The sequence below is a fragment of the Ambystoma mexicanum genome, chromosome 5q (genome assembly GCF_040938575.1).
Source record: "Ambystoma mexicanum isolate Mex_15411 chromosome 5q, UKY_AmexF1_1, whole genome shotgun sequence".
NCBI lineage: Eukaryota > Metazoa > Chordata > Amphibia > Caudata > Ambystomatidae > Ambystoma > Ambystoma mexicanum.
In genome coordinates, this window is record NC_090933.1 from 1,352,633,236 (window position 1) to 1,352,654,133 (window position 20,898).

Sequence of the window (20,898 nt, forward strand, 5' to 3'; positions counted from 1 at the left end):
GGAGGAATATTTTCTGAAATTGGTGCAGGCAAACACAGCGGGAGAGCCCATAACTCAATGTTATTTATTTATTTATTTATTTATTAATAATATACTTTCAGCCAGTGGCTTTGTATATACTACATAAAATTGCAAACATACACATCAACATGATAAAATTCCATGTCAAACTAATAAAATCCTTTGACAATTTACATACGGATTATCATGCAATTTAAGTAACTCATAAACTATTAGCAGCGCCTACTTACACATTTAAAATCAAGGTGACAATACTAAAACATAATTCAAGCTTTCTATTTTATCCTAAAATTTAAAAACCATCTGCATATTCAAATAAAATTTCACCATATGGTACATAAAATTGGTGTCGTCGCCTTTCATAAAAGTTGACCATTTTTCAAAACTATCATCGCAATCAATTGCATTATCTTAAGATTTTAAGCACATTGTGCACATCTTGTTTAAACGTTCACAGCAAGCGGGTGTTTCAAAGTCTCTATCACATTACACCCACATAAACGACAACGTTTATCAGTGCCTGATCTCCAGTGCCTTCCACCTATTTCTTCCAATGTGTCAGTCACAAACGTTGAATTTCAATAATAGATCATTTCCAAATATATATGCATTAGGGTAAGCTACAATATACTTAGGATTAGACGGCCGGGACAGCCAGTATTGACAATATGAACCACTAACTTTCTTAGTCGATAATTCGACACTATGGGACTCACGGCTGTACTCTTGCATCTTCTTTTGAAGCCAGAATTTCAACTTATTTTGTGATGCATTATTTAGACATCTATCATACCGGATGTCCATTTGTTATGCTGTTTAATACTTTTCCCCATTATTCCAATAGTGGCATACCTATTCAGTTTTAGATATGCTTGAATATAGGTCACAATAACTGTATCGTTATCTAGCAGCATCATGCTTTTTAGGTACGTAACCATTTCCTTCATACATTCTAAAACAGCGCCTCTCCGTTCAAATTCAAGATAGATATACTAAATTGTTAAGTTCAGAGGCCTTCTGAAGAGTTTCCTCCTAAGCAACTACTACCTCAAATAACTCATTTTTAGGAGGACTTGCTGGATCTCCAGCCAAGAAGTCAGTTACAAAAAATTGGGTAAAATCATTGTTTTCCGGTGCAGTTTCATGCAGGCGTAAAGCTATGGAATCGGCCTTCTTTCATTCCTGTGTTAAAGCAGGCGTGGTTATATGGGCTACCATAATAAATGCTCTCTACAAAGCATAACTTTCAGCCAGCATTTTTATTTGTATTCAAAACTGAGACATCAATGAAAGACTAAAGGCAATTTCACACATTCTTACTCATTCATTTTCCAATCCTTTTTGTAAAAGTCATAAAGTGCATGCAAGGGTCCAACAGCACGTATGTGCTAACATTGGGGTCCCCTGGGACAGTTACCACTATTAACAAAATGACCCCTCTGTACTTTCATCAATACTCAACTTGCACAGGCCGCCACCTGTCGGCAAGTTCCTACCCTGGATGTTATTCTTACGACTACTTCCTCCGTCAGTGGACTGATCACATGGGTACCCTTCGAACTATATTGGTAGCCCCATGCAGCCTGGGAGATAGTCCCGAATTCCATTTGCTTCTTTATCTCCATGATACTTTTATAGACTCATTGATTTATTGATAATAATAATAATGCATTTCTTATATAACGCTACAGACCGATATGTCTCAGAGCGCTGAAATAACAGAAGACATTATCCTCCAACAGAGTGGTACTCTTTCAGATGACATCGAAGCCTGTCAAGTGCCCAATGCCCTTCTGAAACGTAGCACCACCAAGAACCTTACTAGCAGAAAATACTGGAAACAAGCAACCATGGTAATTTAGAGATTTATCTGTAGTGGAATGTATTTGGCTTCTTTCAAAATCACCCAAACAAAATTCTCAACAATATAAACAAAAAATAGTTAACAGACTGAAAGAGGTTACATGGCAGGTAGGAACTTCTCTTTAGGTAAGAACTTCTCTTTAGGTAATGACCGTCTGAATGAGCTTACATGGCAGATAGGAACTTCTCTTTAGGTAAGAACTTCTCTTTAGGTAATGACCGACTGAATGAGCTTACATGGCAGGTAGGATCTTCTCTTTAGGTAATGACCGACTGAAAGAGCTTACATGGCAGATAGGAACTTCTCTTTAGGTAGGAACTTCTCTTTAGGTAATGACCGACTGAAAGACCTTACATGGCAGGTAGGATCTTCTCTTTAGGTAATGACCGACTGAAAGAGCTTACATGGCAGATAGGAACTTCTCTTTAGGTAGGAACTTCTCTTTAGGTAATGACCGACTGAAAGAGCTTGCATGGCAGGTAGGATCTTCTCTTTAGGTAGGAACTTCTCTTTAGGTAATGACCGTCTGAATGAGCTTACATGGCAGATAGGAACTTCTCTTTAGGTAATGACCGTCTGAATGAGCTTACATGGCAGATAGGAACTTCTCTTTAGGTAATGACCGACTGAAAGAGCTTACATGGCAGATAGGAACTTCTCTTTAGGTAATGACCGTCTGAATGAGCTTACATGGCAGATAGGAACTTCTCTTTAGGTAATGACCGACTGAAAGAGCTTACAAGGCAGATAGGATCTTCTCTTTAGGTAATGACCGACTGAAAGACCTTACATGGCAGGTAGGAACTTCTCTTTAGGTAGGAATTTCTCTTTAGGTAATGACCGACTGAAAGAGCTTACAAGGCAGATAGGATCTTCTCTTTAGGTAATGACCGACTCAAAGACATTACATGGCAGGTAGGAACTTCTCTTTAGGTAGCAACTTCTCTTTAGGTAATGACCGACTGAAACAGCTTACATGTCAGGTAGGATCTTCTCTTTATTTAATGACCGACTGAAAGAGCTTCTATGGCAGGTAGGATCTTCTCTTTAGGTAATGAGAGATTGAAAGAGCTTATATGTCAGGTAGGATCTTCTCTTTAGGTAATGGCCGACTGAAAGAGCTTACATGGCAGGTAGGATCTTCTCTTTAGGTAATGACCGACTGAAAGAGCTTACATGGCAGGTAGGATCTTCTCTTTAGGTAATGACCGACTGAAAGAGCTTACAGAAGCAGAGATATGTATCTTAATTAGCGGGGTCTCAGTCGGTATGGCAGTGTGTACTTGCTCTCCGCAACAGCCGATAGAAGGAGCCCTGTGAATCATTTTGCTGCTTCTAGACAGTTGTTTAAGGTGTTGGGTGTTAGAAGTCTTGTACTCGACGTCTGTTTCTTGCATTATTTCAGGACCTTTGGGTTTGCATGTGTGTGTGTGTGCGTGCTGTAGGGAGGGAGACTGGGAGTTGGGTTGCACGCTTCAGTGTATAACTTACAGCCAAAGGCATGCTGTTTGTCCCCAATGTGTGTGCTGTGGCACTGCTGTTACACCCACATCTTTGTTGGTTAGGTGGTGGCTGCTATTTGAGGTTAACTTTAAGGTACCTTAATAAAAATACAAAATAAGGTTCTATCCTGTGTGTCTATGTGGTGGATTTTTCAAGGTAATGCTATAAGCTAGTGTTATGCTTGCAGATGGCTGCTGTTCTGAGACTGTGTGTCTGTGGTTAGCTACTCAGCTGATGGCTGTTTAGGTGGCTCGGTTGATAGCATAATTGCATAGACTGTTAATTTAAATGCCTATATGTGTGCTTTACGTATTGTAGTTGCTGGTTATTGTGTGTGTAACTTGGTGGGGCTGCTTTTTGTGGACCTGCAGTTGTGCACCATCCTGTGTTGCGTATAGTTATTTATTGCTGTCACTTTTGTTTGTTTTCAATGCATTATCACAGATTTGCATTTATCTTAGGGTTGCTTCTGCTTGTATGTACTTGTGCTTTCGGGTTAACTACTGTTGAATCCTCTTTGTATGCCGATGATGTAGGGGGATTCAGTCATGGCTTGTGTATTCTATGAAGTAGGGTGTTGTTGCTGTCATGTTTGTAACATGGCTCTTGTTCATGAGGTTGGATTTTGAGTGTGGCATACTGGCATTGCCCTTTGGCCGGATGAAGTGACACCAACACATACTCTATCCGTACTGATAATGTGTGTTAATAGGAATTGCAGATCCACAGGCTGCACCCTGCTCCACCTTCTGACAAGCAATACAGAAAAGCGGCATGGGCAGGGCTCCTGTAAACTCTGGTTTGGACTGACTGGTGTTTCCCAGCGGCCCTGTTCACTGTGGGCCTGGTGGAACTGGACGGGAAAGCACTGTTTGGTGCAGGCAGCTGAGGCTTTTAAAAGTCCATTGGCATAGGGGCTGCATCAGATAATGGACTCATATTGCTGGGATGTTTCTGAAATCTACCTCTTTGGCCTTTGCAATGCAAATCGAGGTTTCAATGTCATGAGTACTTTACAGCTGGGATGGGGGACTTGGATGTATTTGCAGGCTGTAGACATCTGGGAGCACTGGATCCAAATGTGTTCTTTGATATGTTTCTTACTGTTCTTCAGATATTACACTCATGTTTTGTCCCACTATGATTGAAGATCTGCTTTGAGAGATCATGAACTTATTTAAAACATTCCTTTTTAATCCATATATATTTACAAAATGCTTAATATACACGAACTTTGGTTAATGGTATTCAACTTTTCCTTTGGGGGACTCGCCCAATCCCCTTATAGAAGGGTTAGGATCACACGCTCCGCTCTCCCGATTGGAGAAATATGGGGCTGCTTTGACAACATTTTCCAGGGCCACTTTTGGTTCCCAGTCCACCCCTGATTACATCGGGCCCTGGAAACACCCAGGAAATCATGCTGGTGTGCTAATAGCTAGACTTGAGAGTTGTTGCTTAATTAGAAGAAGTTACAAATATATTCTTGTAAGACAATCCAGAGAATGGGTAAATCTTTGCATGATTGCAGGAACATACACATATGTCCCATTAAGAATTCAGGGGATGACTTCTCGAGCAGTAAAACAGTCTCTTTGCTCTGACGTCATGCTGGATGCAACATGTCTTCTATGTTATGTACATCTGAAACCCATGTTGTGTTATACATGTGCTGGTTCCTTCAGGATGTGCAGAAGGTCGACTATGGGCTGGGGGGGTAATTCTTGGGTAGGGCGTTGCATTCCATCATGACCTGAAGGTGAGCGTGAACTATTCAAATGTGTTGACATTGAACCTGACGTCAATATCATGGTAGATAGCATTAGCCAGTGAGTTGCATTATAGCACCCCCGCCCCTTCCCCCCACCCTCCGATCGATCCCAATTTGGGCCAGGTTTTAGATTTAGTTGTACAGTCTTTCTGACCAAGGATGTTCAGCCTTTGGGTCTCGCCATTTGAAAGAATAGAGTGTGCCATCTTCAGCCCGTCACAAATATGGTGAGAAGTGGGTGCCTACATACCTATCCTCAAGTATAGCGCTTAGAAATGCAGACATTGTTAATGATAAAGACTGTGTGCACCATTGTTAGTGATCTCTTACCTACTGAAGTAGCTTGCACTGTCATACAGTAGGCACTTGCTGATGAGCAGTTGGTGGTTGTGGTCCTACAGTTAGCAAGGTTAGTTGTTGCTTCACATGTGTAGCACTTCAACGAATGTGCTGTGAAGGAAAAGAAAAAGAAACAGATTGTAAGAAATCCTCTTTGGTCCATGAGCTGAATTGTAAAACGCCTGCATAGGCAGCTACCCCAGCAGCTACCCTGGCATCTACCCGACAGCTATCCCGGCAACTAGCCGGGCCACTAGCCCAGCATCTAGCCCGACACTTAGCCCGGCAGCTACCCCAGTAGCTACCCCGGCATCTAGCTTGCAGCTAGCCCGGTTTCTAGCCCAGCAGAATGCCCGGCAGGCCTGCACGGCATCTAGCCTGGCATCTAGCCCAGCAGCTGACCCAGCAGCTATCCCAGATTCTAGTTTGGTAGCTAGCTCGGCAGCTAGTCCGGCAGCTAGCCCGGCATCCCAGAATGCGAGATCCGGCTCCCTTCATGGCTCTCATTTGCTAATCGATTTCAATGAGAGACCTGGCCAATATTTGAATTTGATGAGAAACACAAATGTCTACTCAGTTTGAAAAGAGGTTTGTGGGTGAAAATATAATAGCAAGGAAAGCTAAGCCAGCAGACCCTACAACCTCAAGAGGGGCCGACACACACAAGATTTTCCCCATGTTGGCAAAGGACGTGGGTGAGATGAAAACCACCCTGGATGAACTCCCAATAGAGATAGCGGGGTATTAAGAGTCGCATCTATAACCTACACATCTTGGGAGTCAGTGAGAGACTTGTATGGCTGATATGAATCAAGCATTCCATCCGGATGGGTGATAAGACCAGACAGATAACTGAAAATAACTACAAAAAAGTGGAAGGTCTCATGTCAACCACAGAAGATATGCTTGGGGAGGCAAGGTGGAAGGGGAGGGTCTCAGGTGGAAGGGGAAGGTGTCATGTCAACCAGAGTAGATACCCTTGGGGAGGCCAGGTGGAAGGGGAAGGTGTCATGACAACCAGAGAAGATATCCTTGGGGAGGCCAGGTGGGGGGGGGCTCATGTCAACCACAGAAGATATCCTTGGGGATGGCAGGTGGAAGGGGAAGGGCTCATGTCAACCACAGAAGATATCCTTGGGGAAGCCAGGTGGAAGGGGAAGGTGTCATGTCAACCACAGAAGATATGCGTGGGGAGGCCAGGTGGAGGGGGAAGGTCTCATGTCAACCACAGAAGATATCCTTGGGGAGGCCAGGTGGTAGGGAAAGGTCCCATGTCAACCACAGAAGATATCCTTGGGGAGGCCAGGTGGAAGGGGAAGGGCTCATGTCAACCACAGAAGATATCCTTGAGGAGGCCAGGTGGAAGGGGAAGGTCTCATGTCAACCACAGAAGATATGCTTGGGGAGGCCAGTTGGAGGGGGAAGGTCCCATGTCAACCACAGAAAATATGCTTGGGGAAGCCAGGTGGAAGGGGAAGGTGTCATGTCAACCACAGAAGATATGCGTGGGGAGGCCAGGTGGAGGGGGAAGGTCTCATGTCAACCACAGAAGATATCCTTGGGGAGGTAAGGTGGTAGGGAAAGGTCCCATGTCAAACACAGAACATATCCTTGGGGAGGCCAGGTGGAAGGGGAAGGGCTCATGTCATCCACAGAAGATATCCTTGGGGAGGCCAGGTGGAGGGGGAAGGTCTCATGTCAACCACAGAAGATTTCCTTGGGGAGGCCAGGTGGAAGGGGAAGGTCTCATGTCAACCACAGAAGATTTCCTTGGGGAGGCCAGGTGGAAGGGGAAGGTCTCATGTCATCCACAGAAGATATCCTTGGGGAGGCCAGGTGGAGGGGGAAGGTCTCATGTCAACCACAGAAGATTTCCTTGGGGAGGCCTGGTGGAGGGGGAAGGTCTGATGTCATCCACAGAAGATATCCTTGGGGAGGCCAGGTGGAGGGGGAAGGTCTCATGTCAACCACAGAAGATATCCTTGGAGAGGCCAGGTGGAGGGGGAAGGTCCCATGTCAACCACAGAAAATATGCTTGGGGATGGCAGGTGGAAGGGGAAGGGCTCATGTCAACCACAGAAGATATCCTTGGGGAAGCCAGGTGGAAGGGGAAGGTGTCATGTCAACCACAGAAGATATGCGTGGGGAGGCCAGGTGGAGGGGGAAGGTCTCATGTCAACCAGAGTAGATACCCTTGGGGAGGCCAGGTGGAAGGGGAAGGTGTCATGACAACCAGAGAAGATATCTTTGAGGATGCCAGGTGGGGGGGGGGCTCATGTCAACCACTGTAGATATCCTTGGGGAGGTAAGGTGGTAGGGAAAGGTCCCATGTCAAACACAGAACATATCCTTGGGGAGGCCAGGTGGAAGGGGAAGGGCTCATGTCAACCACAGAAGATATCCTTGAGGAGGCCAGGTGGAAGGGGAAGGTCTCATGTCAACCACAGAAGATATGCTTGGGGAGGCCAGGTGGAGGGGGGAGGTCCCATGTCAACCACAGACAATATGCTTGGGGATGGCAGGTGGAAGGGGAAGGGCTCATGTCAACCACAGAAGATATCCTTGGGGAAGCCAGGTGGAGGGGGAAGGGCTCATGTCAACCACAGAAGATATGCTTGGGGAGGCCAGGTGGAGGGGGAAGGTCTCATGTCAACCACAGAAGATATCCTTGGGGAGGCCAGGTGGAAGGGGAAGGTGTCATGTCAACCAAAGAGGATATCCTTGGGGAGGCCAGGTGGAAGGGGAAAGGCTCATGTCAACCACAGAAGATATCCTTGGGGAGGCCAGGTGGAGGGGGAAGGTGTCATGTCAACCACAGAAGATATCCTTGGGGAGGCCAGGTGGAGGGGGAGGGTCTCATGTCAACCACAGAAGATATCCTTGGGGAAGCCAGGTGGAAGGGGAAGGTGTCATGTCAACCACAGAAGATATGCGTGGGGAGGCCAGGTGGAGGGGGAAGGTCTCATGTCAACCACAGAAGATATCCTTGGGGAGGTCAGGTGGTAGGGAAAGGTCCCATGTCAACCACAGAAGATATGCGTGGGGAGGCCAGGTGGAAGAGGAAGGTGTCATGTCAACCACAGAAGATATGCGTGGGGAGGCCAGGTGGAAGGGGAAGGTGTCATGTCAACCACAGAAGATATGCGTGAGGAGGCCAGGTGGAAGGGGAAGGGCTCATGTCAACCACAGAAGATATCCTTGGGGAAGCCAGGTGGAAGGGGAAGGTGTCATGTCAACCACAGAAGATATGCGTGGGGACGCCAGGTGGAGGGGGAAGGTCTCATGTCAACCACAGAAGATATCCTTGGGGAGGTCAGGCGGTAGGGAAAGGTCCCATGTCAACCACAGAAGATATCCTTGGGGAGGCCAGGTGGAAGGGGAAGGGCTCATGTCAACCACAGAAGATATCCTTGGGGAGGCCAGGTGGAAGGGGAAGGGCTCATGTCAACCACAGAAGATATCCTTGAGGAGGCCAGGTGGAAGGGGAAGGTCTCATGTCAACCACAGAAGATATGCTTGGGAGGCCAGGTGGAGGGGGGAGGTCCCATGTCAACCACAGACAATATGCTTGGGGATGGCAGGTGGAAGGGGAAGGGCTCATGTCAACCACAGAAGATATCCTTGGGGAAGCCAGGTGGAGGGGGAAGGGCTCATGTCAACCACAGAAGATATGCTTGGGGAGGCCAGGTGGAGGGGGAAGGTCCCATGTCAACCACAGAAGATATCCTTGGGGAGGCCAGGTGGAAGGGGAAAGGCTCATGTCAACCACAGAAGATATCCTTGGGGAGGCCAGGTGGAGGGGGAAGGTGTCATGTCAACCACAGAAGATATCCTTGGGGAGGCCAGGTGGAGGGGGAAGGTCCCACGTCAACCACTGAAGATATCCTTGGGGAGGCCAGGTGGAGGGGGAAGGTCTCATGTCATCCACAGAAGATATGCTTGGGGCGGCCAGGTGGAGGGGGAAGGTCCCACGTCAACCACAGAAGATATCCTTGGGGAGGCCAGGTGGAGGGGGAAGGTCTCATGTCATCCACAGAAGATATCCTTGGGGAGGCCAGGTGGAGGGGGAAGGGCTCATGTCAACCACAGAAGATATCCTTGGGGAGGCTAGGTGGAAGGGGAAGGTCTCATGTCAACCACAGAAGATATCCTTGGGGAGGCCAGGTGGAGGGGGAAGGTCTCATGTCAACCACAGAAGATATCCTTGGGGAGGCCAGGTGGAGGGGGAAGGTCTCATGTCATCCACAGAAGATATCCTTGGGGAGGCCAGGTGGAGGGGGAATGGCTCATGTCAACCACAGAAGATATCCTTGGGGAGGCCAGGTGGAGGGGGAAGGTCCCATGTCAACCACAGAAGATATCCTTGGGGAGGCCAGGTGGAAGGGGAAAGGCTCATGTCAACCACAGAAGATATCCTTGGGGAGGCCAGGTGGAGGGGGAAGGTCTCATGTCAACCACAGAAGATATCCTTGGGGAGGCCAGGTAGAAGGGGAGGATCTCATGGCCAACAGCTTCTTCTTTACAGGGACGTCCTCAAGAATGTGGGTGAGAAGAGTAGGCGTCTGGAGAGGGGGGGTGTTGCAAGGGAGCTGAACTTGAGAGGCGCCTCAGTTAAGCTCACGGCTCCAAAGCTATTCTAGCTTGGGGGTGCGGGGCATCAGCTGGTGATAAACAAGCCGTAGAGTGGGGTGCGATGCTGGAGGGACACAGGCTGACCAGTCACCCGCAGCATTAGATGCCCTGCCTTTGTGATATTATTTCATGCTTGCACATTATAAGTGAGTGACATTTGGTAAGTGGCGGGCATCGTGCTAGCTCTACGTCCACTGTGGCCAAGTAATTTGCTACAGCACTGTGGGAAGGGGTGGTGCAGTGTGACAGGGGATGCAGGCCTTTAGCACCCCCATCTTTCTATACCGCAGACTCCAGTATTGATGCCTCATGTGCCTCACCCCGTCTGTGTATTGGGGTTCAAACTCAGCTGAGATGTGAATTTTGGGTTACTCCGTCCCTCTTGGGAGCTGCAATGTTTGACATGCGGTGCCCTTTTGTTTATTGAGGTTGGAGATCTCAACACATGTTGGCAGTTAATATGGTGCCAGACCCCAGGATGTGTGTAAGAGTTAGTGGCACACGGTCTGTAGCTCATGGCGGGGCTTGAGGTGGGACTGTCATGTTGGCAGATAGGGTACACTGGCATCACTGTGATAGGGGCCTCCTCAGACTCGTGCCACGCTATTAAAAGGGGTGCCACACTGGGGCTGGGAACATGAGGTCAAACTGAACTGCATGGGTGAGGCCTCTGCAGGGGATACGGCTGCAGGGTATGCAAGGAGATCCTGCTATAAGACTGAAGCCCCTGGTGGTGAGGGCTCAGGATGGGTCCCCATTATCAATTGTGGCACCAATTATTCCTCAAATAATCCTAATATGAAATCCCTTTATAATCATATTGCCACGGCATGGCAGCTCCTGCGGCTTTAACTTAGTGTCATTATGACATTTGATCTGATTATTTAAATAATAATTAAGCTCCCCTCAGCTCAGGGTAGGTATTTGCTCTGCACCCTGTGATTGGCTGGCCCTGCTCATACAGGCTGATTCTATTATGCCATTGTGTTCCCCCATATATACAGAGTGCGCGCGAACCAGGTTACCCATGAGTTCCATATGCCATGGTTACAAACACTATAGTGCTCTCTGTGTGGTAGTGTGCATGGCCAGTGTATGGAAGCGGCCTGCCCCAACATGGGCGCAAATCATAAGCGTAGTACGGTGAACATGTCAATCATGCTGCATGCGCCAAGCTGTGGGCCAGCACTGTTATAGAGGCATACCTGTGTACACACACACGCAAGATCACCTTGAAGGCATGCACTGCCCTCACTCCTCAGGGCGATGGAAGGGCTTGAGGGGGGGGGGGGCTCGTGTCTTGTGACTTGTGTCCAGGTGTCTTTTTTGCTTTTCTACTCGACTCACAGCAAAGTACCCGACTTCTTTTGGGGCAGCGCAGACTTGGAGAAGATATGCAACACTAAGAGCGGACACAACTGGCCATCGAAGCCTCACTCTCTGCAGAAGCACACAAGCCTGCAGGCTCTTATATGGGCTTGGAATGGATGAGATTGCAGAGGCCACTGGACCGTGCTGGTGTACCACATTAAAGAGGGTGTGTGTATCTTCATGCTTATAGCTCAACTCCAAAGATCCAAGGTCTGGGTTTGTGTAAACACAGGGCCCCTCTGAGCTGTACTGGAATGTGGTTACATTTGTTGTCAAGACTATTCTTTTACTTTGTGTCTCTAGTGTTAAAGAACCCTATTGCTGTCATCAAATATTTCTTTGGAGAGGGTTGAGGGCGTTGGGCTTTCAAGTGTAGAGTTTTGCTTCGTCTATGTTTAGGGTGGGATTTTAACTGCTGCCACTGGTTCCGTATATTAAGGGGTACTCCTGATTTTGCGGGCGAGGCGGAAGTGTAATGTCACACTTCAGGAGGGGAGGGTCTGGTGAGAGAAAGGCGACTTCTGTGTATTTCGATGCTGTAAACCTGTTTGATTGGGGAGGTTCACTTGGGGGCCCTCGGGTTGGACTTGCTGATTTAATATGGAATGCAACGGGTCTTAACGACTACAAAAAGTATAAAAAACGCCAGAGATAAAAAGCTTGGGGGATAACGGTGGGTTTCTGCTAGAGTTTTGCTAAACCCCAAAGGCGAAGCGGCATTGGAAGAAGCACTGGGATGGTCAAGAGGGTGTTTCATACATTAAATGATTCCAGTTTGAGGGGTGTTACCCCAGTGAGTCATAAGAATCTTTCTGTATCCGTGTGGCCTTCTGCTCATGACGGCTGAAGATGTGTGGCGCTGCCCCCCCCACACTCCTTGGAGGAGACGGGGCTGATCTCTACAAAGGGATGCCTGGTGGGGTTGCCTGTAGCCCATTAATCCGGGCTGTCAAGGGGCGTGGCCTAATGGGCCGACAGCCAACACCCCCAAACCTCCCAGGAGGTAGGCCATGCCCTCTTCATGAGGCCCAATCCCCATGCCCTGTAGGCCATGCCCTCGTCACGAGCCCCAATCCCCCCGCTGGTAGGCCATGCCCTCTTCATGAGCCCCAATCCCCATGCCCTGTAGGCCATGCCCTCTTCATGAGCCCCAATACCCACGCCCTGTAGGTCATGCCCTCTTCATGAGGCCCAATCCCCACGCAGGTAGGCCATGCCCTCTTCATGAGCCCCAATCCGCATGCCCTGTAAACCATGCCCTCCTCATGAGCCCCAATTCCCCCACAGGTAGGCCATGCCCTCTCCATGAGCCCCAATCCCCACGCCCTGTAGGCCAGGCCCTCTTCATGAGCCCCAATACCCACGCCCTGTAGGTCATGCCCTCTTCATGAGGCCCAATCCCCACGCAGGTAGGCCATGCCCTCTTCATGAGCCCCAATCCCCATGCCCTGTAGGCCATGCCCTCTTCATGAGGCCCAATCCCCATGCCCTGTAAGCCATGCCCTCCTCATGAGCCCCAATTCCCCCACAGGTAGGCCATGCCCTCTTCATGAGCCCCAATCCCACACCCTGTAGGCCATGCCCTCTTCATGAGCCCCAATACCCAGGCCCTGTAGGCCATGCCCTCTTCATGAGCCCCAATACCCACGCCCTGTAGGCCATGCCCTCTTCATGAGGCCCAATCCCCACGCCGTGTAGGTCATGCCCTCTTCATGAGGCCCAATCCCCATGCCCTGTAGGCCATGCACTCTTCATGAGCCCCAATACCCATGCCCTGTAGGTCATGCCCTCTTCATGAGCCCCAATCCCCCAGCAGGTAGACCATGCCCTCTTCATGAGCCCCATCCCCCCCCCCAGGTAGGCCATGCCCTCTTCATGAGCCCCAATCCCCCAGCAGGTAGGCCATGCCCTCTTCATGAGCCCCAATCCCCCAGCAGGTAGGCCATGCCCTCTTCATGAGCCCCATTCCCCCCCTCAGGTAGGCCATGCCCTCTTCATGAGCCCCAATCCCCAGGCCCTGTAGGCCATGCCCTCTTCATGAGCCCCAATCCGCCTGCAGGTAAGCCATGCCCTCTTCATGAGCCCCATTCCCCCCCCAGGTAGGCCATGCCCTCTTCATGAGCCCCAACCCCCCCCCCCAGGTAGGCCATGCCCTCTTCATGAGCCCCAATCCCCCAGCAGGTAGGCCACGCCCTCTTCATGAGCCCCAATCCCCCAGCAGGTAGGCCATGCCCTCTTCATGAGCCCCATTCCCCCCCCCAGGTAGGCCATGCCCTCTTCATGAGCCCCAATCCCCAGGCCCTGTAGGCCATGCCCTCTTCATGAGCCCCAATTCGCCTGCAGGTAGGCCATGCCCTCTTCATGAGCCCCATTCCCCCCCCGAGGTAGGCCATGCCCTCTTCATGAGCCCTATTCCCCCCCAGGTAGGCCATGCCCTCTTCATGAGCCCCAATCCCCAGGCCCTGTAGGCCATGCCCTCTTCATGAGCCCCAATCCGCCTGCAGGTAGGCCATGCCCTCTTCATGAGCCCCATCCCCCCCAGGTAGGCCATGCCCTCTTCATGAGCCCCAATCCCCTCCCCCCCAGGTAGGCCATGCCCTCTTCATGAGCCCCAATCCCCCAGCAGGTAGGCCATGCCCTCTTCATGAACCCCAATCCCCCAGCAGGTAGGCCATGCCCTCTTCATGAGCCCCAATCCCCCAGCAGGTAGGCCCTGCCCTCTTCATGAGCCCCAATCCCCCTGCAGGTAGGTCATGCCCACTTCATGAGTCCCAATCCCCACGCCCTGTAGGCCATGCCCTCTTCATGAGGCCCAATCCCCATGCCTGTAGGCCATGCACTCTTCATGAGCCCCAATCCCCCCACAGGTAGGCCATGCCCTCTTCATGAGCCCCAATCCCCACGCCCTGTAGGCCATGCCCTTTTCATGAGCCCCAATCCCCCCACAGTCAGGCCATGCCCTCTTCATGAGCCCCAATCCCCCCACAGGTAGGCCATGCCCTCTTCATGAGCCCCAATCCCCCCACAGTCAGGTCATGCCCTCTTCATGAGCCCCAGACCCCCTACAGGTAGGCCATGCCCTCTTCATGAGCCCCAATCCCCACGCCCTGTCGGCCATGCCCTCTTCATGAGCCCCAATCCCCCCGCAGGTAGGCCATGCCCTCTTCATGAGCCCCACGCCCCATGCCCTGTAGGCTATGTGTTAGGCAGAATCCTGCGCAGTACCCTTTGGGAACCCCACACACAATTAAGACTACAAGTGTAAGTACAATTTCACCTTTGGTACAAGCTTGTACTACACAGTAAAGTGGTAGCGATGGCTGAGCAGCCAGACTTATCTCAAGAGTAAAGTGAGCAGTAGAAACATTTACTCAGAGGACCAACAAATACAGTGATTCAAATATACACTTACTCAAGGTTTCTTGGTAAAAGAATATACATTTATTTACTCACTCAGTTAGAAAACATTACACTAGCACAAGCAGCTCAATATCACACACTAATAAACCACAAAAAATACAACCGGTAAGTAAATGAACAAGTTTAGCTCCCCTGAAGTGGGAGCAAAATGGCACTTCAGATACTTAATAAAGGGGTAAAAAGACAAGGTTATAAGAAAAGGCAGCACAAATACATTCATAGGCAGGGTAAAGGGTTTCAGTTAACTACAACCAGCAATTCTTCTCATATGCCTGGGCCAAAGTCAATGGCTCAGAGTCTTTGTATAGGATAGCACAGTTCTGGTAGTAAACGGTTAAGTGTTTGCCACAGAGTTTAAAGGTATTTGGTTAGTGTAAAGACCGGAGGGGGGTCTGCACTTCCACTCTCTATATGGTAGAGGGGAGGCACAGAGACCCCTGCCAAGATTCTCTATTATTGGAACGTGGTTGAGCAATCAACGCATAGCTTCTCAGGAGGTGATGCGAGCTGGTTCTTAAGTGCAGTGTAGTCCCTGAGCACCCAGGAAGGAATGCCCACACACTGTATCGCTTACAACAGAGTCTTTATATAATTAATATTCAAGGTCATATTCACGATCATGATAACTCACTTTGTACTCCGAAAATCAACAATGGTAAATATGTACAATTCTATAGTGGTACCACTAACGTTATTAGATCTCATTAAAGTGCATACGGTCAGAATGACACACAGATCAAAATAAAGAGGAAACCAGCAGTAGAGAGAGGAAGGAAAGCAAGATGGTTCAGCAATTGGCAGAATCCTGGTCCCACTACCTAGACACAGTTCTGTGTGGAGATCCCCCCACCTGGGCAACTTGCAGAAGAAAGATACAAGCCCAGTCCATATATTGTTCAAACTAGACTTTCCAATAGTTCTGCAACCCCAAAGTACCTGGCGTTGTAGCATTCCTTGTCGGGGAAATCGACAACCCTTCTTGAGTGCCCTCCCTTTAAAGCAAGAGTCACGGGTCATCGAACGTCCGACGGAGAACAGGTCGAGCTACGACGGTGAAGTGGCCGCATCGTTCCTAGCGGTGCTCGTTGACTGTGAAGTGTAAACATCCTGCAAGGAAGAGGCTTGCGGGGCACCTCGATGTCAATAGTTCTGGACCGCAAAGAGTTGAAGAACTGTGGCCCAGCAAGGGCATCGAGTCGTCGGCGTCTCTGTGGTCTTTGGGTGGCAGGAAACCCACCAGTGGATGCTCCTCGGCGCCTCGATGGTCAGGCCTTCTCCGGCAAGATACAGCGGCGACGATGCGTACGAGAGCGTCCTTGGATCAATTAAGTTCTTAGGCAACGTGAGCACGGCGGCGACAGTGGCGGACAGCAGTCCAGGCGTTCTCCTTGGTGTTCCGCAGCAAACCCGTATCGGGTCGGCAGCCTGTCGAAGGTCTGTCTACCATGGAGCTTAGGCAAAGATCAGCTGTGCACGATGGTCCTTCGTAGCTCGGGAAGAGGGAACCTTACCAGTTCCTCTGTGGGTCAGTTCTTGAGGCACAGCAGCTTTCAGATTGCAAAGGAGAGCAACAGCAATTCTTCTCGTCCAGCAGGGCTCAAGGGTAAGCTTCAGTTACTCCAGTTACTCATCGTAGTGGACTTCAGCTTCCGAACAGGATTCTTAGCAGTGAGAGGTCCCCAGATATACTGTTGATCTCCCATTCATTCCCCTGGGTCACACTCAAGCATCCAATCGAGAAGGCTCCAGCCAGTCTGGTCGGCACTTCCCCACACTACCATATACGGAACTTCCACCCAACATCCAGTCAAGGGGAAGGGACAGAGGCAGGGCTTCCTGGGACTTCGGGAAGATCAAGGTAACAGGTGATGGAAGGCAAGAGGCCATGGGGGCCATTTTGTCTCCATCAGGAATCTACTGATTCCAATGACAGGGCCTGGGCATCTCAAAATGGAGGACGCTCAGGACACCAGTCATTTCAGCACGGAGCTGCCACCAGCCTGTACCCTCGTCTGTGGGTCACACATAGGTGCCCAAAAACATACACTAGGGGCACAGGGTTGTACCTCTACCCATGGGTGCCATAAGGGTATCCCACGGGTCTGTTCACCAAACCAAAAGAGAGAGAGCTGCACCGCCAGGAGTCCCACATGAACTCCTGCACGGAAAACACAACAGGACACATGATAAAAACAGTAAAGGACAAGGATACGGAGGCCCTGTCCCTCCGATGCATTTCCAGCATCACAACTAGGTGAAAAGTGTGAAGAATGTTTAGGGAAGGACAAGTCTTCGAAGTTGAGGAAAGATTCACGCACTCGATGGCCGAAAATAGTTCCAGACTGCATTTGCACAGTACCTTTTAAATGAAGAAAGCTGTAGCTGAGGCAGTTGTTCCTGGCAGTTTCTGCAGATCTCGCTGTTCCTGAGCTTCAGTTGTGGGGACAAGAAGGAGGGTGTCGGGAGGTTCCTGCACTTTCCAGGGATGAGGCCAAAAGATGTAGCAAGACGTTAGTTTAAGGTGTGAGTGCCTTAAAGTCCACGAGCTGGTTTCCTTCCCTCTGTCTATCCGGTTTTCAACAGCACTCTGATGAAAATTCGACCAGATGTGGAAGGTGTCCAGGTGGCTTGGAGTTGGTTGTTCCCACCAAACTCAAGGGAAGAAGTTAACCTTGAAGGGCTTCTCTGTCAATGGAGTTTCAGGCAATTCAGACCTGCAGCAGGGCTTCACCGGTCGTCCAGGAGTTGCAGCAGTCCTCTTCCTTCCTCTCCTCTTCGGTTCTTTCGTTCCAGTGGTCGACTCTGCTTTCCAAGTCCCAGAGACCTGCTTTTAAACAGTTTTCCCCCATTTATTACAGCCTGGCTGTCACTCACACAGTAGGGTGGCTGTCCTTGCCGGACAGCTAGCCGGTCAATCACGCCAGAATGCATTCAGGTCTCCAAGGAAACTAAGCACAGGAAGTTTCGGGCACCTCCCTCACATCCTGTTCACCCCAGAACTCAGGCGCCAGAGGAGGGCTTCAGCACTGAAGCCTGCTAAAGGCCAACGAACAAAGAGACCAAACCTGGTTTGGCGCATAGAAACAAACACAAGAAGGACCTTTCCTAAAAGAAATGGTGAAAAAGTCAACCAGAGTCTGTTTTTACAGATAGGTCTTGGGCGCCATATTGAAAAACATGGCTAATCCGATTTTTAGCTACCGTTGTTCGCGGTCGGGAAAAATCATGGTAGTTTGATCTAAACCACTGCCACCAGCCATTTAAAGTAGGAAAGGGTAACATTTGACTGTTACATGAGTGTTTTGACTCAGAGGAAGCTAGGCAACCCCTCCAGCACTCTATAGGAAGATAGTGTGTGCTGGGTCAGTAAATTTAAAGAGACTAGTAAAGTCAATTTAACTTTACATGCTCTGGGAGACAGTAGTCAGTCCCAGATAGGGTGTTTAAACCTTGGGAAGTCTGAAAGACATCCCTGTGCCACTGCACTGAAGGTGCTGTGTGACACACAGAAAAATATGATGCCTATGGAGTTGTTTTAAAATTCCATAACCAAAGACCACAAAAGTAAAACACATACCAAAATACATGGAAGAGTGGAAAAAAAAGGCTCTCACTCTTCCCAGGTAGAAAAATCAAATCCTAGAAATCCAGCAAAGTTGCTGGGGGTCTCAAAAGGTAAGGGAAATTAGCACATTTTGAGAATCCTCCCTAACACTCATCCCCCCCAGACTAAGGGAGAGGAGGATTTAATCCACTCCTGGATGAATCTCCTTACTCCATTCGATCAAACATCCTGGAGATACCATCAGCATTCTGGTGGTGACACCCATACCTGTGTTCAATGGTAAAATCAAACCCTTGCAGGATGATTGACCATCTCAGTAGTTTAGGGTTTTCCCCTTTCATTTGCATCAACAATCTCAAGGGTTGGTGGTCAGTCTGAATCACAAAAGTAGATCCATACAAGTATGGTCTAAACTTCTTCAGTGACCACACAACAACAAAGTATTCACGCTCAATGGTTGCCCACCTTGTTTCTGGTTCCTTCAGCGTCCTGCTAATGAAGCAAATGGGGTGCTCCCTACCATTCTCATCTATTTGACTAAGGACTGCACCTATACCTGTATTTGAATCATCTGTCTGCACAATGAAGGTTTGGCTATAGTCAGGAGCTTTTAGGACTGGAGCTTGACAAAGGGCTTTCTTTAGGCCTTCAAATGCTTGAGTGCACTCCTCATTCCAACTGACCTTTTTAGGAATTTGGGTGAGTAGACCACATTCAAGGAAGAAGCTATGGTCCCATAGTTCTCTATGAAGTTCCTATAGTAACCAGTGAGGCCTAAGAAGGCTTTTACTTGTATTTGAGTAGTAGGGGTGGCCCAGTTTTGTACAGCTTGTACTTTGCTAGCCAATGGCCTGATTTCACCTCCTCCTACCTCATGTCTAAGGTAGACCACTTTACTCTGACCAATTTGACATTTACTAGCCTTTATGGTCAGATGGGCCTGCTCAAGAGCCTGCAAAACATATCCTAAGCGGTGAACATGTTCTTTCCAAGTAGGGCTGAACACTGCAATGTCATCCAAGTATGCCATGCAGAAGTCCTCCATCCCATTCAGAGCTTGATTAACCACCCTTTGGAATGTAGCAGGTGCATTCTTTAGTCAAAAAGGCATTACCTTAAACTGGTAGACCTGGTAGAGGCCTGCTGGGGTTGAGTTTGCAGTTTTCTCCTCGGCATGGTCTGTCAGTGCTATTTGCCAATAGCCTGAAGTGAGATCAAATGTACTGAGGTACTTGGCTGAACCAAGTTTATCCACCAGTTCATCTGTCCTTGGTAAAGGGTGAGCATCAGTCTTGGTGACTGCATTAAGGGCTCTATAGTCCACACAGAATCTCAACTCTTTGGATCCTGCCTTTGGTACTAGAACAACTGGACTAGACCATGGACAGGTAGAATGCTCTATTACCCCGAGATCAAGCACCTTGTTGACCTCCTCCTTTATGTGGGATTTTACATAATCTAACATCCTGTAAACTCTGCTTTTAACAGGTAAACCACCAGTTTGAATATCATGCTGGCCCCAAGGGGTCAGGCCTGGTGATAGTCAAATCAGGGAGGCAAACTGATTTAACAGAAACTTGCACTCCTCCTGTTGTTCAGGTGTCAAATTAGAGGAGAGATTAACTCCTTCTATTTTCTCATCTAAAGGCTGGCCTCTTAGTAGGTCAGGCAGAGGTTCACTCTCCTCCTCCTCTTGGGCTGAAGCTAGAAGCAAAGCTCCCACATCTGGTCTTGAGATATTAGCCTTTAGGCGGTTGGTGTGAAAGACTCTGGAAGCCTCCTTAGGATTGCCTAAGTCCACCAGATAGTTGACCTCTCCAGGTTTGCGCACAACCTTGAAGGGTCCTATCCATTTGTCCTGTAAGGCTCTCTGCCTTGTAGGTACCATGACTAGAACTAGCTATTCTTCAGAAAACTCAATGATGTTGGCCTTCTGGTCATGCCAATGCTTCACCAGAGTCTGTCCTGCTTTCAAGTTATCTGATGCTTCTGACATCATGTGTGACATTCTCCTCTGGAGACCTATCACATAGTCAGTGACTCTCACTGGCTTGTGGGAAAGAACACTCTCCAATCCCTCCTTAAGTAGGGCCAAGGGGCCTCTAACTGGATGGCCATAAATAAGTTCAAAGGGACTAAATCCAACTCCCTCCTGAGGGGCTTCTGTATAAGCAAAGAGAAGGCATGGCAGTAGAAGGTCCCACTTTCTCCTAAGGGGTTCCACTAAAGTACCTATCATGTTCTTCATTGTACGGTTGAACCTCTCTACCAATCCATTTGTCTGAGGATGGTAGGCAGTTGAGAACTTATAAGTTACTCCACAGCTTTTCCACATGGCCTGCATGTAGAGGGACATAAAATTGGATCCCCTGTCAGAGATAATGTCCTTAGGAAAACCTACTCTGGTAAAAA

At 49.0% G+C, this 20,898-nt stretch overlaps 1 protein-coding gene across 1 annotated transcript in view; it reads right to left on the reverse strand.

The window, feature by feature from the left end:
* The window catches only part of LOC138498718 (prostate stem cell antigen-like), an 82,843-nt gene that overhangs the window by 20,599 nt on the left and 41,346 nt on the right, over positions 1 to 20,898 (reverse strand). The window contains exon 2 of the mRNA XM_069622360.1: positions 5,490 to 5,609. Coding sequence (XP_069478461.1) covers positions 5,490 to 5,609 — 120 coding nt within the window. The remainder of the gene's footprint in view (positions 1 to 5,489; positions 5,610 to 20,898) is intronic.